Source organism: Tubulanus polymorphus, chromosome 4 (assembly GCF_964204645.1).
Source record: "Tubulanus polymorphus chromosome 4, tnTubPoly1.2, whole genome shotgun sequence".
In the NCBI taxonomy this organism is placed as follows: domain Eukaryota; kingdom Metazoa; phylum Nemertea; class Palaeonemertea; order Tubulaniformes; family Tubulanidae; genus Tubulanus; species Tubulanus polymorphus.
In genome coordinates this window covers 13,226,613-13,249,429 of record NC_134028.1, presented here as the reverse complement: position 1 = coordinate 13,249,429, position 22,817 = coordinate 13,226,613, and the positions used below count along the sequence as shown (strand labels likewise).

The 22,817-nt window shown below is 38.2% G+C and overlaps 1 protein-coding gene and 1 pseudogene across 1 annotated transcript in view; both read left to right on the top strand.

Annotated features, from left to right (window-relative positions):
• LOC141903491 (protein transport protein Sec31A-like) overlaps positions 1-22,817 on the top strand; it is a 232,773-nt gene that overhangs the window by 39,062 nt on the left and 170,894 nt on the right. Inside the window, exons 6-9 of the mRNA XM_074791612.1 lie at positions 2,377-2,472; positions 3,698-3,835; positions 3,932-4,074; positions 21,440-21,551. Of these exons, the coding sequence (XP_074647713.1) occupies positions 2,377-2,472; positions 3,698-3,835; positions 3,932-4,074; positions 21,440-21,551 (489 nt within the window). The remainder of the gene's footprint in view (positions 1-2,376; positions 2,473-3,697; positions 3,836-3,931; positions 4,075-21,439; positions 21,552-22,817) is intronic.
• LOC141903270 (uncharacterized) lies at positions 10,582-12,406 on the top strand (annotated as a pseudogene).

Genomic DNA, 22,817 nt, shown 5'->3' with positions numbered 1-22,817 from the left:
ATCGGCTCGAAAACCCAAACCAAATTAATTCATAATTTGTTGATTGAATCTACACTACAATATATGTATTTATTCAAATATTTCAATAAAAAGATTAACTCCTTCAATCTATTCCAAATCATAATACATTCTTCTCTGTAAATTTACTGAATCTATCGACTCAACCCTTAACTTGCCGTAGACGACTGTAGGTGACACACTGGGGAACTGCGGTGGGCGACTGTTGTCGACAGCCCGACCTATCTCGCATTTAAAGTTTGTTTTTATGCCACAAGCGCCTCGCAGCGCATTGAGACTTAGTTCTTAACGCATGGCATTGCCGATACTCGAGAATCCGAACCTGGTAGTAATTTTTCATTTTGATATTTTGAAGAATTTTGACCTCAGAAACGGCCCATAAATTCGATATTTTGGGATATTAATGTAGATTCAAACATTTAGACTGTAATAAGAAGCATAATAAAGGTTTTAACGATGCATGCAGTAATCTACAGAGTCTTTGTTTATGAATATCGACAATGTAACACAAAATTGTGCTTTACCCCCAAAAATGACCCCACCCAGTGTACCCCCTCTTTAAAAAATCGGAAGTTTAATTTTTCAGCACTATCCCGTGGCTATGACTATAAACTACCACTTTGTGAAGTTTCAATGCCCTATATACGATAGTTTTGAAGTTATGAGGATTTGATGAGTCAATTTCATTAACACGCAAATCACCTGGCAGACACAGGACTTCACATTAAAGCTGCCGGCAGGTTAAGGGTTAAGATGAGTTCTTAATAGGACAGATCCATTTTTTAAGCCTGCTGATAATAGAGTATCATGGAGTTTGAAGGCCATATTGGGTTCAAATCTGTCAATGCATTTTATTCTATGTATCGGTATTTCAATTTACTACAATTCCCCATCATCCTTAATGGCTTTGCAGAAAACCCGTCATCGCTGCTTTGCAGCTATATTTGCTACAGCTCTTTTCTGATCTTGACCAAACTTGGTATGAAGCTAACATGGGCCAAGCGCTTAAAAGTTATAGAGCCAATTTCCCAATTTTTGCGCTGTACGGATCGTGCCTGTAAAATCTTTCAATTGCTACTTGTCCTATTATGGCCAATTGTCCTATTATGTCCAATTATGGTTCTATCTTGACGAAATTTGGTATGTTGATACTGTGGGCCAAGGGCTAAAAAGGAATAGAACCGTCTTCCCAATTTTATCTCTAGGGGGCGCTGTACGCATGGCGCTTGTTAAATCTTTAAATCGCCACTTGTCATACAATGATAATCCAGTCATGACGAAATTTGGTATACTCATACTACAGGCCAAGGGACAAAAGGTTATAAAGCTGTTTTCCCAATTTGACCTTTAGGGGGTGCTGTACAGGTTACTTGTAAAATCTTTAAATCGCTACTTGTCCTACAATTATAGTCTGATGTTAACAAAACTTGGTATGTAGATACTATGGGCCAAGGCTAAGAAGTTATAGAGCCATTCCCCAAATTTGACCTCTAGGAGGTGCTGTACACATGGTGCTTGTAAAATCTACACACCATCTCATTGCTTGCGTCAGTCTACTGCTCCTTATCACTATCCCTATGCATAGCACTATCAGATTGACTGGAACTGTAGCATAGTTGGGTGCCTCTGGTGACATTTGCTACATGCAGCCAGATTTCCATAATGCAGCTCACGATGACCACTGCGTACTCAGTGCTCATAGCCTATATATAGAATCTATAAAACACCATCATTCCTTCACGATATTCACAGTTCTAGTCCTGGCTATCTATTGTATTTTCATTGTATAACAGTATCAACGCTTTACACCAGAAAGAATTTAGAAATCTTAAACAACTTCTTAAAGGAGTAAATACGTATTCAATCGTTCCGCTTGCAGGCAGTGATTGGCAAGCTTATCAATTACCCGTTAGTCTTTAGCACTGAGCATGCCGCAGACACACAACATATTTTTCTGCCAGTTATGTTGAAATAATTAATGGCCGTGGCATGCAGAATTTTTGTTCCAATGCCAGAGGAAACAGTTTATAGCAGGTTTTTATTCATAGTTTCTACGATTTAAATAGGTAATCGTTAATTCTAGGAATTATACATAATTCATAGAAAATACAAATTACGTATAATCCACAAAATGTCTAATTCTTAGTAAAAACCATGGTCCCAAGAGATAAGAATTAAGCAAGGTTTGCTGTATGTGAAACTATTTTGCTTCAAAGATTCCATAGTTGAGTAGATGCTAGTATCCAATGCTATTTACATGTGATTACATTGTCCACCATTGAAGGATCTTGGTGTTGTGTGTAAACATATTTTTCTCAATCATGCTCTTCTGATTTCTTTATTTTATTTTCAATGAAGACTAATTTGTTGGCAACTGGTGCTACTGACTCTGAAATATATATTTGGGATTTGAATAACCCAACAAAACAGATGACACCTGGAGCAAAGTCAATGGTAAGTTCATGGCTTCATGACTTCTTATTATCAGAAATCCACCATTTCTTGTTTGAAAAGTCACCATGCCTGATTTCTGCATGTCCATTGAGCAAATAAGGGGGAAATGGCTCTCCACTATTAGGTTAAATCTGATGCGTGGCAGAAAAGAATGGCCTAGCGGTGCTGGAATCCCCGAGACAAAAGTTGCAATTATCTCCAGTGCATTCGGCCATTCAGCTAGTCATTTCGCTCGATGTTTATGGTATACTTTGTAACGAATACATTGTTTTATTTTGATGTTTGAGCAGGTGTGCTTTGTTTTCAAGTTTATATCATATTATAGTGGGTTGAATGGGGAGAAAAGTTGATGTTTATTTCATATTATAGTGGGTTGAATGAGGATAAAAGTTGTTCACAATAATATTAAAGAGATTTTTATATGACATTTTATCAATAATTCATTTAAATGAACTTATTTACCATATGAATTGATATGCAGATTCAATTAGATGATATTCAGCCCAAAAACAAAGATCAATATAATTTCATTCCAGCGAAAAATCATGGTCACATTTTTATGGTCGAAGACCATATAGGGATCATCGCTAGAAAAAATTCTGCCGTTCACCGAACAACACCCGTAGTATCTCTACTGCCGTGGATATAGTCCCATAATGCTGTATCGATATAGAACTGATAATCCGATAAATAGTTGTCCGTAACGCATCATTTGCCTATATGCGTGATCCTAGCTATGAATATCATAGCCTGTTGTACCTAAGATCCCAAAGTCGCGATGGATTATGGAAAGTTATGAGGCACATGAGGGGCGCATGAATGATTTTAGGTGATGATGACAGGCTGGTCATAGTACGCTGTAAGATGAACCCTAATTTGCATGATCAATACTTATACATTTTCACTAAGATTATGAAAACATGACCTCGAGAGCCTGGACCTCTAGTCCTCAGGTCCTCTAGTTAATGATTGTGGGAGTTTAAGGTCACCTGTTTCTGTATATGTTCACCAGGGGTCTGATTTTCGAGTATTTTTCAAGTGGTTATTGTGTCCCTGGATTCTTCGTTCGAGATTTTGTTAAAGGCAGATTCTTTAGAGATGGGTTTGTTAAGAAAAAACATTCTGATCAAACAATCAGTACACTGTCATACTATCTAGGCTTATAGTTAGATTAAATATAATTCTTTATCAAATAGTGAATCAACTTTGACAAATTTCTTTTTAGCCACCTGATGATGTTGCTTGTGTAGCTTGGAACCAGCAAGTCCAACATATTTTGGGCTCAACATTTGCCGCTCGTTGCGTTGTTTGGGACTTGAGGAAGAATGAGCCTATTATTAAGATCAGTGACAGCATGTCAAGGGTAAGCTATATCTTAAATCAAGATGTATATTTATCATTTGATATATGACAAAATGATCCTCATTTATACATTTCTAACTTAATTTTCTTCTTTCAGATAAAAACTAAATTGATTTGTTGGCATCCTGAAACTGCTACACAAATGTGCTTAGCTTCTGAAGATGATCATACACCAGTTATACAATTGTGGGATCTTAGATTTGCTACATCACCATTAAAGGTTCTTGAAAGCCATCAAAGGTATACCTCTATGCATGTCAATACTTGAAAGTCACAGTACTTGTCCTGAGCTAGGCCTGGTCTGAATGAATGAATATCATGATTTATATAGCGCCCATTTCCTTCATGAAAAAAATTTTCAAAGGCGCTCCCCAGTAATAACACGGCGTCTGAACAGGAATGTTTTTAGTTCTGATTTGAATGCTGATAGACTGTCCAGAGTATGAACGTGTATGGGTAAAGAGTTCCAAATGTCAGGTGCATATGGATAAAATGATTTTACTCCAAATGTCTGAAGTTTGTATTTGCAAACAGTTAGTAAGTTCTGCGATTCTGAGCGTAGGTAACAAGTAGGTGATTAGGCTGTAACAAATCGGCTAGATATACGGGTCCTCAATCATGTAGGCATTTGAAAACCAGTGTCAGCACTTTCTGCATGATTCGTTCTCTAACCGGTAGCCAGTGCAATGACTGGAAAACAGGGCTGATGTGATCACGCTTCTTTGTCCATGAAACCATGATTCTGGACCAGTTGTAACTTGGTGAGTGACTTTTCACTGATACCGATGAGTGAGCTTTTACAGTAGTCCAGATGTGATAGAACTAACCCCTGAACAAGTAATTTGGCAGTTCTGTGGTTTAATAAGCGATGCACTGTTTCAATAGTTCTTAGGGAAAATGATGCGGATCGCACAGCACTGTTAACATGAGCATCCATTGAGAGGCACAAATCGAAAAGGACACCGAGGTTACGTATAGCCGTCTTGGATATCGGAATTAAAGTATCCGCCACTTCATTGGTTGGAGCTTTGTAAGCTGATTTTGGTGCCTACAATGAGTGCCTCGAACTTGTCTGGGTTGCACATTAGCCTGTTGATTCGGAGTCAGGTATGGATTTCAGACAGTACAATATCAAGTTCGCTTAACTGGATTCGGAGACTGGTTTCTGAGAGCTATGTATGTCTGCTTGTCGTTTGCGAAACCATGTCTGTTAACGGCACTATTTTGGAAGATGTGGGCAATCGGTAAGATGTAAATTAGAAATAACAGTGGCCCCAGCACTAAGCCTTGGGCACACCGCACTTAAGGGTTTTAGACTCCGAGAATGATCAGATAGATAAGAACGAAACCAATCCAGAGCAGTTCCGGTAATTCCGAGATAATACTCCATGCGACTCAGGAGAATTTCACGATCAACGGTATCGAACACGGCACTCAGGTCAAGTAGAACAAGTAAAGCTGCGCCATGCGAGTCAACCGTACTCCGAAGATCACTCTGCACTTCTAATATGGCAGTCTCAGTGCTGTGTCCATGTTTATAAGCGGACTGTAGCAGATCATGAAGTCCATGGGCATCCATGTAACTTGTATGCTGTTCATATCGAGGTTATCATAATACGTGACTTTGTCAATTTAAAAACATGGTAGAAAGTTCTGCTAGTTGACGCGCTAAGCATTTTGTTTATACACGCCGCCATTGTGAACTGACATATACATGTGGCTGCGCTTCCTACAAGCATGCAATGCAGTACAATACATTGATCAGCTGGCTGTCACCGCGGCAACAACCTACACACTGCTTGTTTCACGCGCCTTACGATACAACGGCACACACTGCTGTAAAAATATCTAATGATGCTTGCAGTGTGGAATCTTTTTGCAATAACCCGATGCAAGATAATTTATTTAAGTATCAGTTCATGAGTTATTCATTTGGTCATAATGAAAAAAAAAACAAATTGAAGTAGAATTCCTTTTTTGCCTCCCTTTTTTGCCGCATCGGTTCTCGGCTGTAATCAGTCGGATTTACAATGGTGGCTGTCAATAGACGTTTGACAGGAGTTAGGCGATGTTTTTATGAATTTAGAGGATATTATAAGCATGAATAACCTAATAATACAAACCGGCAACAAAGAAAAAGAGGCATCAACCTTGTTCCCAAAGGAACAGTAAATAACGATTAATTTAATAAAGTTTGTTGTTTGATAGAGAATTTCAATCGCACTTGTTATTTCAATTTCTTTTGCCAAATGATATCGTATCAATAATATTGTGATTGCAACCAATAACAATATGATGGTACTGACAGTCTACTGTACATGCTTTTGGACTCTGGACGTACCACTTTGATGTGCCGAACCCCCAGAAAAAATTAATAGAAAAAAAAAAATTCCCATCCTACATACCTACCCATAAAAATCTTACAAGTGGGACGGGAAACAAATCCTTTTTTATTTCATCCCTAAGTGAACAGTAAGTCTGGATTTCTTCAAGTTTCGTTCAGCAGACCTCTTTTCTGCATTAGCTTTATGCAGTTCATCAGTGAACCATGGATAATGTGATTTTGCACGAATAGTCTTTCTTTTACGCAGGGCATTAGAATCTGATTAGTCTGTAAGAACGGTATCAGAATATTGACACAGATCACCCAGACTAACCCCCGCCACTGGAGAATCGATCCTTTAACTATCCCGCTCAAAAGACACTAAATCGATAGCACTAAAATGCCTGACCCTTATCTCTTCATGTATAGGGATTGATTTAGGAAATGCAATATCACAGATAAACAAGTTATGGTCGGATACCATTTCACATTGTTGAGGCTTTGTACGATCTGGCTGCTGTGTGAAGTAATGGCAACATCCAGATTGTGACCAGATGGATGTGTCGGGAAAGTCACATGTTGCTTTAGATCGAATGAATCAATTATATCCATGAACTTAATGGTGTCTGGGCTATCTGGAACATCTAAATGAAAGTTCAGATCTCCAACTAACACGAGTTTACCTGGACTTGATATTTGCTCCAGCAGAAATGGAGATATCTCAGAGAGAAATCCAGGTACAGAGAATTTGTTCATCCGAGATTGTGGTGGTCGATAAGTGTTCACAATATTGAGCACTCTGGCGCCAGATGAGAGTTTGATGCTATATGCTTCAAACATTGTTCCAGAGAGACAAAGTTCTTTCTTTTGTATGGTGAGCGACTCTTTTCGTAAAAAGCCAACTCCACCATATCCAGCTTGATGTGGAAAATGTACAAATTGATAATCCGCCGAGTTCAAATGATTGACATATTGCTTATCATTTTCAAATGCTGAGATCCAGGTCTCAGTTAAGCACAGAAGGCCAATATCATGTACTATCCACAGTAGAAGAATTTGGTCGCACTTATTTCTAACTGACTGAGCATTAAGTACACTCAGTTTAAAGTTTTGTTTGCTGTTTGTAGATAACTGCACTCCTGTTGACCTTAAATGTTTATTTGTGTTAGATCCAATCTCACTGTTAGGCAGATCACATGTTGACCTGAAGGGCTTCGATCCCATACCCCTTGTTTTCCACCTCGTTGACGATCGCTTGTAAATATCAAATGATCTAAGTCTATGTTCTAGTTCTCTAGAAATGGCCAATGTTCCCTAATGTGCGATGGAATCGAACTACATCCTACTGACGGAATTGTCGGTAAAGCGGTAGTGTCTTCGGTTCGCCCTTCCGATCATTTCTCTAATCAGCACTCTACTCATACCCTCCCTACAAATTGTATCCCTATGTCGTTATCTGATATAATTTGAACTTCATCAAATATCAATTTATCAAGCATCTCATATCACAGAAGGCTGTGGTAAACCTCTTGGCCCATGGGCTATTTTTTATTCATAAACACGTCCTAAAGTAAAATTGCTCAAACTTTTTACTTTTATCGTTACATTAATATCCACTGGAAAAATCTAGCATGACGACAAAGCAAGTTGCAATCCATAGAGCTCTGCTAAAAGCTGCAAAGTTTGCTGTCATCTAAACCTGTTCTGAACCAATTCTGTACCAGTCGCGAGATAAGTGTGTCGAAATGAGGTTTTGGCTAAATGCTATACAGATTGTTTCAATGCAGATGACTGAAATTCGATGATAGAGTTGTAAACTCATAAGTAAACTCATGTATATCATAGCCTGGTGTACTTCATGACTCGTGTGGATATTTTAATATGAATAGAAAACTGCTATAAGTTTCTGTGAAGTGAACCATGTGTATGAATAGAGTGAACACAAATCTGGAATTCAACTAAAATAAGCTGAAATAAGCTCTGATCTAAAGTCAGTTGTGAATATGAGCCAAACAACGATTAAACAGTTTGCTGAAAAATCACCGGATTTATCAACTGTCCGTGAAAAAGGAAATACTAATAACCTCATGGACGGAAACAAAAGTGATAATAGTAGTAAAACTGCAACCGATAGAAAAAGATAAAAGTACACAGTTGAGAGTTAAAAATATCCGGCCGCGGACGTCAACAGCTACCGACGACGAAGCTCAAATCTCTGATGAAGCTAGCCTGCAAAAGATTTTGCAAGTCGTCTCTAACATTAAATCTCAAATGGTCACGACTAATTCTTTGGAGGAATTTAAAAACGAGATGATTGACAAAATAGATAAGAAAATTGCGGCCCATGATAGAAAAATTGAAAATATGATTCATCAAACTGAAACCAGACTTTACGATCTTTAACTTGAAAATAACGTATTAAAGGAGGAAATAAAATTGTTTAGAAAAGCGAATTTGAAAAACAAATAAGACGTGAAACGCTAGATATCAAACGTAAAACTATCGAAAACGAACAATACTCTAGAAGAAACAACTGGAGAGTATTTGGAGTAGAGCAGAAAGAAAACGAAAATTGTAAGGAAACCGTCATGACTACGATCAACAATAAATTCAGAGAAAAAAAGATAGACGTAGGAATCGAAAGCACTGATATCGATATAACACATCGTGTTCCGAGCAGGCAAAAATCTACAACATCTGATAGTATCATTATAAGATTCAGCAACCGTGAAATCCGAAATGATATCTACTTCAACAAAACATTTTTTTAAGACACAGGAGTAACGATAAAAGAAGACCTAGCCCCCAAAATCTCGCAGTGAGTAAATCGCGCCATGAAGAGCGAACTTTTTTCTAATGTGTGGACTATAAATGGTAATGTTTATGCAGTTAGACCGGGAAATCAGCTGAAAGAGAAACTTCAACTCTACAAACCGTTTTAAATCGTCCTTTCCAAAAAATCTAATTTACGTTTAAAGTCTTGTAAATTATTTATTAATATTGCATTTATTTGTAGCTAGCAGCAACTTGCATCGATAGATTGAGCTACCATAATGATCATGTATTTGATCTCAATTTCTACTATAGACATGTATTTATTTGATATGCTATGTGACTGGTATATACAGCTATCATTTGGAGGCTACTTTACATATGGAAACTTTCAATTGGTTTCATGAATCAGTTCAACTGTAATAACTATTCTATTACTAATTCATCAACTGTTATCCGAAAGGGACTTAAATTATTCCATGCAAATATAAGAAGCATGAACAAAATCGACCTCATCGGATGAACAGAAACTTGGACCAGTAGCGAATATGATAATGAAAGCATGTTTTACCTTGATGGTTATAAGTCCTTTTTTAAAAGTAGAAAAAGTAGTAGAGGAGGTGGTTTAGATTTCTATGTGAAGAAGCAGTTGAATTTTCAAATTAGATCTGATTTAGTCTTTGAGTCTGTGTCCATGGAGTATTACATGAATGAAATTGATAGCCCATGTTCCAAAGGAAATTTCCTGGTTGGTTTGTTCTACAGACCGCTAAGTCTGAATATTAACAACTTCCTAGAGGAATTTTCTACCATTTTAGATAAATTATCTAACCCTGATAGAGTGATTCTCATGGGAGACTTCAATATAGATATTTTGAATGACAAGCATATACCCACTAATAATTTTATTTCTTGTCTCTCCAGTGAAAAGTTTTCCAGATTTATCCGGAATTCCGGATTTTTCAAGTCCAAGGTCACTTTTCTGAAAAGCCTAAAAATGATGAGAAAATGTGGGGGTGGGGGTGGGGGTAGGGTTTATTCGAAAGTTTGTTGGTACCGGTGGCCGTAAAAGCGCCGCTGACCGGACATTTATTTCGTTTTACAGTTAGATTACTGACGTTTAACAAGTGTATAATTTTCTTCTATTACAATTATTGATCTTTCGGCGATAACCGTGCACCTGTGTGACGTGACCTCATTTGTACGTGTAGGCTACGTCTAAAGGATCATTCAAAATGAATTCCAAAATAGTAAGTCGTGCGAGTGACGATATAAAAACAATATATTACTAATATTACTGCGTACCGGTACTTCATGACTCAAACTGATGAGGGATTTTTTTAATACGGAATTCAGGACTTTATTCTTAACTGTTTGTTTGAAATGTTGCGATTATTTATATTGCGAGAATAGCGCATCTGCGTGACCTCATAGTGTGAGCGATCGATCGTTAATAGTCGGGTTGCTCGTAACGTCATCATTGTTTATGCCGCCATATTGCCGGTCAATTCAAACAATTGCCCGGCACGCGTCACTGACGCACAACAAAAACATTAAAAAATCCATACAATACCTATTCATTCCGCTATACATCCATCAAGATTTTACAATGCCAGAGACATGTTGCGCCTTAGGGTGCACTAATAGAAGATATGGGGCAGAAAAAGCGTCATTTTGTCGATTCCCCGCTGATCAAAATAGGAGAGATAAATGGATTGCCGCAATACGAGGCGATGCTGGGAAAAAGGAGTGGTCTTCAACTCAATACTCGAGAGTTTGCAGTGTACATTTTGCGTCAGGTAAATATATTAAGCCTATTTCAAATTCCCTAATCATTCAAATGTAAAATATTATAAATATTTCGCATTTTTGTGGGTGTGGGTATCCTGATGGACTACGAGAAACTGGGAAAATAGTTGTGCTCTAAAACTTTGAAATGCTCCCTGACACTGGCCGAGGTTCTAAAAACAGTCAGGCACTTATTTTATATACTATGGGGATCTAAAAACTCCTTATAGAAAGAATAGTCCCACTTTAAGAGTGTAGGGTAGATAGCTTGTACACAAAAAAATCTGCATTTGACAGTCTGTAAATTGCAGATGAGATTGCTCATTTTATCCTTTCCTTTTTAACGGTTAAGCCTACGACCAATTATCACTGGAGATGAACGAAAGCTGGTTGACAATTTTCGTGTAAAATTTTAAATTAATATGACTTAATATGCTTCAATGCTTTTTTGCAGGTTCGAAAAGTGATGATCCACTTTCTCCTGACTATGTTCCATCTGTATTTGCCCACACACCAAGTCCACAGAAAAGAAAGACAAGTGCCCAACTTGAAAAATTTCTAATGAGACAGTCTGCAAAAAAAAAGCGAATAAAAGCAGCAGAAAAATCGAGTCAGCCAAGGCACTTCTTGAATTTTCAGCAACTGCTGGACCATCAACATGCGGCACCACTAATGAACTACCTGTGCCAGGACAAAGTATTCAGACAGAGATGTCCATCGAATCAATTGCACGTATGATGAAAGAGTGTCAAGAGATTGAGATTCGAGAACATTAAACTTAAAGCACACGCCAGTAGATATTGTTTTGATTTGGAAAGTTTCAAAGGAAGTGACCAGAGGTTAATGTCATGTACAGGAATTGCAAATTTCAAAATATTCAATGTTTTGTTCTCGGTCATAAAACCATTTTTGAAGGAAAAATCTCTGACCACAGATGAGCAATTCATCATGACCCTTCTTCGATTAAAATTCGATCTAAGCTACGTGTTTCTATCTCAGGTATATGGAGTTCACAAGACAACAATTTGTCGAATATTTTTAGATGTGATTAATCTTTTGAATGACAGATTAGTGCCGTTGTTGCTTTTCTGGCCTGAAAAAGACCAAGTCAATGCCTATGTGCTTTAGGGCTGCTGGATACCAGAAATGTATCAGCATAATTGATTGCTTTGAAATTTTTACAGAGAGACCTACGAACCTTATGGCAAGAGCCCTAACTTATTCCAGTTACAAGCACCATAACACGATCAAATACTTAATAAGTATCATTCCTCAGGGATTCATCTCCTACATATCAAGGGGCTGGGGAGTTCGTACTTCTGACAAATATGTCACTGAACACAGTGGGTATTTAAATAACCTGTTGAGAGGTGATATTGTTTTGGCCGATCGTGGTTTTGACATTAAGAGTCCCTTGCAGTTCATGGGGCAACATTAGATATTCCAGGATTTACAAAAGGTAAAACTCAACTTGATCCGGAGGAGGTGGAGAGAACCAGGAATATAGCTAATGTAAGGATTCACGTAGAGCGTGTAATAGGAATGATCCGACAAAGGTTCACAATTTTAGAGAGCACAATACCTATCTCGTTTTTACAAAACTCAGGACACTATACTACACTAGATAAGATAGTACGGATAGCTTGTGCTTTATGTAATGTATCGAATCCGATTGTACCTGCAGAATAAATTTAAAATTTCCTTATTATTAACGACTAATGTTGCAGAAGAGAATTTATGCTTGTACTTGTTAAACAGAAGTAAAATGTAAAATGAAAGTTTTCATATTCAAATATTAATCATATGAAATTGCACTCCAATCTATTCTTTTATTTTCGTTGTAATTGTAAACTGGCTGGGGAACTAAGTAGCACCCATGGTACAGGATTCCATCTACAAGAACAACAAAACAAGACAGTTAAACAGTATCTCTAGAATTTTAATTGCGTTTTGGAATGAGAATGATTATATTCAATTTACTATATATTTATTAAATATATTTCATTTAGAACTAGAAAAATATGGGTATCTTTAGAGAGAATTTTATGACCGGCAATTGGTAGGCCTAGTTTGCATATTTTTTTACCTTGTTGCTTTCGTTGAGAAGGAGTACGCCTTTGGATAACAGATCCGCTTTATCAATGACAGGGAAGGTTTATCAATTGATGTTCTTGACACAAATTTCAGGATAGAAGCTGTTATCCTTCCAGCTCTGTGCGAAAACCATACTGGACTTTCACTCTGTTTCCTGGTCAGCAATTCAACGTTTTGGATCTGTAAATATATGATACAGGGTGTCCCATTAATTACTATACATAAAGAAATGTCTGTCATTTCCAAACCGCTTGAGATAAATCAGCCAAATCTTCAGGAAAGATGGACTACAATAATACTTTTCGTAATATTAAATCAGTTTATTAAAATCCCATTAGTTTACAAAATATGCTCAATGTGAGAGCCTTTTGATTTTATCACATGATTCAGTCTATTATTGAAATTTCTCAGTACGTTGCCCAGTACATCGCTGTTGATAGCGCGGATCTCTTTGCGGATGTTTCTCTTTAAATCATCGATAGTTACTGGTTTGTTTCGGTACACGGTTTCCTTCAGATAGCCCCACAAGTAAAAATCCAGTGGATTTAGGTCAGGTGAGTATGGGGGCCAGCTGTTTGTAGTCTTCAACGATATGATTCTGTCACCAAAATGCTTGCGTAGAACATCAATCATTTTGCGTGCCGTGTGACATGTCGCCCCATCTTGCTGGAACCACACTTGATTGAGACTCCCTCCTTGATGTCTGCGAAGTTTTGGAATGAAGTAATGTGTCAACATCTTACGATAGCGGGCTCCATTCACAGTGACTACGCTGCCTTCTTCCTCAAAAAAGTATGGCCCAATAATGTTTGATGACCCAAGAGCACACCAGACAGTACACTTGGTGACGTGAAGCGGCTTCTCAGCAATCAAATGGGGATTCTCAGAACCCCAATATCTATAGTTCTGACTGTTGACTTGACCAGTGAGATAGAAATGGGCTTCATCACTAAACCAAATCTTCTGAAGCAATTCCGGTGATGCCTGCAGTTCTTGTGACATCCATCGCGCAAACTGACGTCTTAACACCTTGTCCTTATCTCTCACTCGCTGTCTGATTTGAATTTTGTATGGATAGAGAACCAGTTCATTGACCATAATTCTGTGGATTGATGATCTGCTTATTCCTGTTTCTGATGAAATTCTTCTAACAGATTTATAGGGGTTATCGTCCACTGCAACTCTTACTTTCTCAATAGATTCGCCTGAGGTGGAGTGTTTAGGTTTCCCATTCTTCTTTCTTTGGTCTTTAACTGAGCCATTCTCTTCGAATTTCTTTATCAGGTCATACACTGCTTTTCTGGTCGGAGCTGTTTTTGTGTTAAACTTGACTTTGAATCTTCTTAACAACTTTGAGACAGATTTATTCTCATACCACCAGCATACTATGTAGGTTTTTTCTTCCAGAGACATAGACATGGTTTAGTAGTGTTTTATTCTAATTCAGAAATACCAAAAATCACTACAACAATGTAATCAGTTGCTATGAAATCACTAAGCAAATTACCATAGCAACCACGGTAATAATCCAAAAGTACCCTTACCTTCTATCATTTGGTGGAAAATCAAAACATTTCATTAAGAAATGTGAAGGATACAGGCAGTTCTTTATGTATAGTAATTAATGGGACACCCTGTTTGTTATATTAGCCAATATGCTCGAAAACCAGAGCTACCTTTCTTATGACAATTTGAAAAATCTATAGCATAAATAAACCTATATGAACATTTTACTATACCTGTTCATCTGTGATGACTAGTTGATCTAGAACCTCTTTTGAATAGTCCTGTAATCTGTCAAGTGATGCTGTGAACTGGCTACTCTGGAAAAGTTCTGACAGTGGTTGTTGGAGATTCAATTGTGCTCCTTTTGGTACATAGGCATCCGAAAATCCTGGTAAAACTGATAACACTGATCATTTTGAACCTGTGCCAAACATTTTGTAGAAATTATCAGCTTCTGCTGGAGTGACCATAGGGTACGATTTCACAGTATTAGTAGTTGGTTGATCGTTGTTCGTGTGTCGCGATGTTCCAGTAATATCCTTTTGTTCCGGCCTTGAAAAGTCAATGTTCAGTGCTTCTGAATATTGAATGTTCATATTCGTAGTGGTGGGTTCGAGCCATGAACATGCCATCGAAGTGCATGTCACTGAATTTTTCAATTTGACCGCTGCTTCCAATGCAAAACAGACTGTGGCCACATGAGAACAAACTTCATTCAGCCCAGCCATGCAATTACAGTGGGCAAATTCAATACAACCATCATCTTTAACAGCGACCCAGGCTCTCAGCGGAGTCTCGTTAATCCGTTACAAGTGAGCTACCTGAAAAAATAATTAAAATGAGTAGACCTATAAATACTCTTAAGATTTTTTTTTAACCTGATCACCCAGGGGCCGGTTGCATAGTCATGGCTTAATACCAGTCTAAGACCAAAGTTCTATACCCAATCTAACAACTAAGATCAGTCTTAAGATTTAAGACCACTTTTGGACTTAAGTCACGACTATGCAACCGGGCCCAGTAGTAGAGTTGAGGCAATCAGCTGTTTTTTTAACATTCTGCAGTCTAGTGTTACGGATGAAACTCCAGGGCCGAAATACCCAATTCTTTTTCGGATCCAAGCTCCAGGGTCGAACTAAAACCCATAAAACTAACGACGACTCCAGACGTATAATATTACAAAGCACGTACATTTATTAAAGTACTGTGGCTGGGACTCTCTGTGGTCAGTCAACAGATATTTATATAGGTACAGTTTATAGGGGTAAGTCAAGTATAAAGTACACTGAATCATTCACACTTATAACAGACTGAAGTCAGTATACCGTATAAACACTATACATACCATAACTATTCAATAACTGGGTAACACAACTGGGTAACACTAGCAACGTAGCTAACTCCCCTCCTCTAAAATAAACCCTGCCACCAAATCAACTCCTACCCTCCCTTTTAAAATGGAACTTGATCTCAACTAACGTAGTTAAGTGGAATTCTTTATTTATTTCAGGGTAAAGTAGCTTTATGGGCCTATACAGTAGACTCTGCCCGAGTCCGGACCCATCAACTCACACGACCGTTCAACTCGATATTTTTGAGATTTTTTTTGTGACACAATGTAATACATAACATCCAACTCGGATAGGCTATCACTCCACAAGTCGGGCACACTTAAAACACGGTCCCAAAATATCAGGCTTGAGGGAAGTCTACTGTCCGTTATGATCCGTATTTTTGTGCACTTAAATCTCTCTAACCCATCCTGATGTAAAATTATTGTAGGCTTCGGGGCTTTTATATCCTTTTAAAGTCTTGGCAGTGTACGCTGAGGATTTATTAACCAGATATAAGTAAATGTCTCAAAATTCTACGCTGGGAAGTGAAACGTCCTTGTCGGTGACCTTCGAAAACATGCCTCTCGGCAAGATATACGGATCTCCGAGGCCTAATACTTGACATTTGTCCACATATCTCTGTGTTTCATCAGATAAAATTATTCCAGCCATTGGAGCTAGAGAATTGTTGAAATCTACGATTGAAAATAACGCATAGCGTAGTGAATCGATACCGCGTGTTTGACCGGCAATATGGCGGTGTACAAGATGAGTCACGTGATAAAACCACGTGTGTGCAACCCCTCTATAGGCTACGTCTGTTTATAGCCACTAGTAGTAGTAGTACGTATATTGAGAAACCATAGCGTCGTGTCTTGAGTGTCTATACTCAATTCTATGGGAGACTTCAGACGACATTCGAGATATGAGATATAACATACGAGATATGAGATGCAACATACGAGATACGACATATGACATACGAGATACGACTTATTTACAGTACGGGTGTCCATCAACTAGCGCTACCGCAGTGTATGTTTTTTCAATATTTACTGCATATAAATCGTTTAATACGGTGACGCGTACAGTCATTGTCAATAATACGAAAACCAACATAGTCAACATTTTATTCAAACCAGAAATATATTTCTTTTGGATAATGGACACCTGGACCGGACACAACGATTAGGCCATACTGTGAAGACCCTGGACTTGGCGTGACGCCGGCGTTCCTCTCCGCGGGCGACGACAAGTTTTTCAAATCACAAAACTGAAAAGATATCAAAGTTCATAGTATTATGCTAGTTCTTGTCTTCCTTGGTCTGAAAACGGCCTGGTGTTCAGGGTCCGGGATTCCAGTATTTGCCTGCAGAAAAACTGTTCGGCAGGCCGCCCGCCTCTGCCGGTACGGCCGGCTTTTCTGCATCGTCTCAGAAATCAAAGTTTAAAAATAAACTCCGCAGCCGGAACATGTACTTGTTTTGTACCCCTCCTCCGCTGTTTGACACTTCTAGTAATTTACAATTGTATCAAAGACCCCCGAGTTCTTGAATCCCAAACAACCCGGGAATGGGCCGTACATCGGTCTGGTCGTCATTCCATATTAATAGAACTCAAGCGTGTTCTCTCTATTGTAGGTTTGAAATCCCCTAGTTAAATTCCATCCCTATTGAGCTACCCAGGCAGACTGGTCCACTAGACCAGCCGTTGAGAGTTGAGACTAGCCAGTTTTTGTATCTAACCGCAGGACAAGCAGCACTGTCTTTCTAAAACTATGGGTAGGCGCAATTGCGAATTGCAAAGTGAAACTTTTTGGCTATCTTTCTTTTCTGACATCTTTCATGAAAAGGGCCAATGGCTGAATAACTTTTATTATAATTGGAGAATCCAGTTTAAGATCATTCTCATAAATTATCATGGTCAGTTTTAAAACTGTTTATTGACAAAACTGCAGGAACCACTTAAATAAGTCTTCAGCATAACACAACACCTCTTACATTCGTTAAGATAAAAGATCCATGGAAATATAAATTAAAATTTTTCTAGACAGGGAATTAGCGAACCTCCGAATCTTTGCTTGTATGGTGCGTTTGCACCCGTCGCAAAAAACGTCGTGATAAACAAATTCAGCTGGACTCTGATAGTGCCAGGATCTGGGAGTGCTACCGTGGAACTCCATTCTGATATCTAATGAATAATTCATTCAATATATTTATATAATCTTAGTACTTTTAATTCATATCCATGTTTCAATTCATTCGTTGAAATTCATAGTGTACATGTACACTAAACAAATTCCCTGTATGTCGGATTTTTTTAAAAACTCTTCGGTCATCGGCATTCGTAATTTATACACTACATAAGATAAAAACCTACTGTGTACAAATTAGCCTAAAAGAATTTAGAATCGAGAATTTATTTATTCAAAAAATATAAAATACTTGACGTTTTCGATCTCACCCTAGATATCATTGTCAAGTGATTTGTCGTTTTAATTTGTACATATAGTTGGTTTTTATGTTATCCATTCACCACGTTTGAGTGTGATTATCGTACTATACATACTGGTACATCTTTCATTCTTCATCGAAAACCCTTGATCGAACGCGAAGCTTAAACCCTTGACTAGGCGCAATTCTTAGCACCACCAATTTGAAGGGGCCATGGCTAACTCTGGAATTTGAGAGATTTTGTACACTCAAAAATGAATTTTGGAATTTGAGGGGTTTTGATGGATTAAGGGGCTGTAGCCACGGCGTATTCAGAGCCCAACTCGAATCACTGGATCATCTGTGTCTCACTCTAGAGTGGCCCAGGATCGCAGATGCGAGAAGCCGGCCCCCGACAAGAGCCAGGTGTTGGGAGCTTATAGTGGTTGGACTGGGGGTCTCGCTAGTCTGAATATCAGTCGTTACGTGTTCCCTCAACATGTTTGTGGAACGACGGCTAGGTACTAGACTAGGGGTCTCACACAATTGCACAATTGCGAAAGATGATGTGATACGGTTTCTAAATCACCGGTGTTGACAGAGCCGTCGGAGCACAACCCAGCGTCACACTCAGTCGACTGTCCACTAATGCCCGCCGGGCAGCCTACCGACGCGGCGTGTTGTCTGATTCGTAATTAAATCTAATTCAGTTTACACTTTTATGATCAAAATATCATTTCGTTTTAAATATTTTTCGTTTCGAATGAAACGTTTTTCGCATGTTGATATAGTTAATGTTTATATAATATACGCCACCGCCTGTGCACGTTTCATGCCATAGATGTTGAAAAACATGCACTTTGGTGGCGCTAGTTGACGGACACCCGTACTGTAAATAAGTCGTATGTCATATGTCGTATCTCGCATGTTGCATCTCATATCTCGTATGTTATATCTCATATCTCGAATGTCGTCTGAGGTCTTCCATACAATTCAGTCATTCGGGTATCGCGGTGCACAGGGCACAATGTTCACTTATTTAGGGGTTCGACCTCTACTGTTTGAGATGCTGATTGTTAGTGAAATGCGGATGTGCCGCATTGGAAATGGACATTACTTTCAAAATATGGTGATCGTTCATGGGCTCTAGATCGCAATAAGTGCTCGGAAAACGCTTTTAATTTCAAAAATTTTCTTTGGGGAGAACCCCCAAACCCCCTGGGGGTTGCTTTGGGCCTTCGGCGCTCGCAAGGTGGGGCAGATGTATAACTTTTTATTTTCCGGATTTTTTTTCTATGGTGGCTTTCCTCCCTGATTAAAGCATTATCCATCCTCGAATTCCCAAGGAGCCGAATTTTTAAAAGGACCCTGTTAGAATTTGCAAGAAGTTATTCACAAAAATCTGATCACAAAAATATCAGTTATAATAACCCAATCAAAAGGCAAAGACTCCTCTATGATTGGCTTAGCCGCAGAAATCAGCAGGTGTTCATTTGAACCAACAGTATCATCTGCTGTTTCTTATATTGGTTATATCACTAGATGTCTCCAGCAAGAAGGGAGGGATTCAGTAAATTTAGTGTACAATCCTAGAATAAGGCATCACAAGGGAAATGCAAGTTTTCAACTTGTGATGCCTTATTCTTTGAAACATGAACTCCTTAATAGATTGACATATGCATAATTGTTGTGTTCTTTTTGGTTTACCTTTGTCAGCAGTATGAGGTGGGCATTGAGCCAATTCATGTAAAATCGTGGTACGTTTTTTTATGTGAGCATTTTTTTCATTTGTTCTCGGGTTAAACGACGTATAATCGATGCGATTGAAGACATGACGAACCTCCGTCGATGACATGGTCAACTCTGTTTAAATTCGACGAAAAACTGTTTTTGGCGGGAAAATGCTTAGCTCTTGCGTATAAAATTGCAATGACCTCGATTGGGGGGCGTCGTCTACGAGCGAATGTGATTGGCTGTTTTTGGGATATACGGGGAATTCCTAAAATAATTATGGGGAAGCCATTTATGGCGTACTTTTCATTGGACTAAGTGCAAATTTTAAATGCTGGTGAGAATATAATTATTTCACATATCGCCATAGGTATTGTTTCGTTTTAATACCCGATGATTGTGTTGATTGAGATTGAAGTGAAGCGAGCGTTCACTACACAAGGCCTCCACGTGCGCGCGACGGGAGTGCTAAACATTAGACTGTTGCACACACATACACACGCTCGTACAGACTACTATATGGAGATGCTGTAATGCTGCTTGGTGCGTGCACGTTTGGTATGATAACAGGCTGAATAATCGTCGTAGCAGAAGATGAGTGCTGTGTTTTCTGTTTCATAGAATTTGAAATAAATTGTAATTTCTTGTGACCTGAAAATACTAAGCACCAAACTATAGGTATAGGTCGAGGTCTGAATATTGTAGCGGTAAATTCCAGGATTTAAAACGATCTAATACTACGCCCCGGTGTTTTAGCTTCCGTGGCCATACTTTGGAAGAGGTTTCGTTTCCAAGACTCAATATTCAGCCACCCTCTGATATGTGACATCATATGAATTTTATTTGAATATTTTTTCATATTGTGAAATTATGTTTTTAAAAATATAAAATAGTTTCCAATGCCGCGTCTACCTGTACCCTACGAAATTTTGGACGTAGACCATAAACAAATGTTTATCTTTGGTCTTATTTGACTCCAAAATAATTCTTTAAGAAAGATAAAATACAATATAAACTTCTAGGACTTTGAAGTCACGAATTAAAAAGATTTTTTCAAGCAATGCCCTTACTCCAAACAACCTCTAGCTTTCAAGGTAAACCACACTTTGCCCATGGGCAATTTATTTCACATTGCATACAAAACAAAATTGGAGCTTGACTTGAAGAATTGCATATAATCATTCCCAACTGGACTGTTCGAACATGGCGGGCCAAACTGGATCCTAAAACCAAGTTTTCCGCCAAATACAGTACAAGCAATGTTGGGATTAGAGTTTAAAAATACCTACCTCTGGAAATTGAATGGCATATGAAGATTTATTTTAGCAAATCTCAATGTTCAGTGAAATGGCAGTTCACAGAGGGGAATCACTCAGGGGCGTAATCTCGAGACTCAAGTGGTTAAAGATCAGTTGTTTGGAAAGATTAGTTTCATGGAGGTTAAGATATTTCAAGATGAAATACATCAGTGGTTATGTTTTCATATTGTCAACTTTTCATATTCATACTTCTTGTGACCACAGAACTCAAGAATCACCAGGAAAAGTCTTAATTTCATTTCCTTTAAAATGAAGTGAATTATAATTATCAAGCAGGTTTAGTTTATCTACCATTCTTAATTTTAGAGGAATATTGTCTTTGGCATGGTGTCCGCAAGATCCAGACCTTCTGCTTAGTTGTGGCAAAGATAATCGAATTTTATGCTGGAATCCAAGTAGTAACATACAAGGCGGTGAGGTATGTAGTTGTCTGTAGTCTTCCAATTGGTTGATAGAATGTGGCCAGCCATATTTGCCAGTCAGTCAGGTTTTTGTTCCTTAAGATAAAAGAGGGAACTAGACTCATATGGGAAACTATTTTGGCCTTCGTATCGCAACTCTGTCCTTGGCTGCTACGGTTCATTGTTTTGACCTACAATGAATCTACTATATTAAAAATTGCATCCCTCTATCGTATCGCAACTCTGTCCTTGGCTGCTACGGTTCATTGTTTTGACCTACAATGAATCTACTATATTACAAATTGCATCCCTCTATCGTTTACTGGTATTTAGAACTTCGACTTATCATCTCATCTCTGCACTTCATAAGTCTGTGGTAAAACCTCTTGGCCCATGGGCAATTATTATTTTGAATGAAATAAAGTTATTTGTCGATTTTCATTTAAGTTGTTATCGGTCCAATTATTATTAAAAAGTCTTTGAAAGTGATAGACATTGGTCATATAACCGGCCATATTTCACTCTATAGCTTAAAGCAAAACAAATTGATCTGACATATTTGTTCCTACCTACCACTGTCCGAGTCGTCAAGTCTCACCGTAGTGCCCAGGGCAGTTGTTTAAGCAAACAGATCTGCATAGTTTAAAGAGTAGTAGAATGAACAATATGTTTTCATCGATATTATAAAAAACTGAACCTCGAGGGCACAGGACCTTTGGTCCTCTAGTTCCTTTATATTTAAATTATCACTACGTCTTATTTTATCAGCCTTATTATTCCAGACAAATGTGTAAAATAATTGTGGTTGTTAGGTTGTGTAGTTTCATTTACTAAGGATATGTTGTTCTACCTATTTTGTGTGTTATTCCTGTAGGCTTCACTGATTTTGTTAGCATTGGTTGACGTCTATGACGTCATGCCAATGCTAGTAAAATGGATCGAAAATAGTAGTACGAAAAAATAGCGCTGACTCTTCTCATTTTCATAGTAACTTCAAATTGTCACTTCGTTCACGTAAAACATTAGAAACAGCTGAAAATTACTAAAAAAATTGTTTCAATTATTCCCCACAACATAGCGTCGCCAGATTTCTGATTTAATGGTCCAAAAAGTTATTCGATCGCATTTTTCTCGTTCATTATCTGGTTGATGAGAGCGGGTTAAACAATCGCGTAGCGATATGTCCGCATTGACATTGGCAGTAAAGAATGGGGAACAGCCTCTTCTGAATAGAAAAAACATGAAATTATGTACCTCCGGTTTATGAATATCACAGTGTTTGG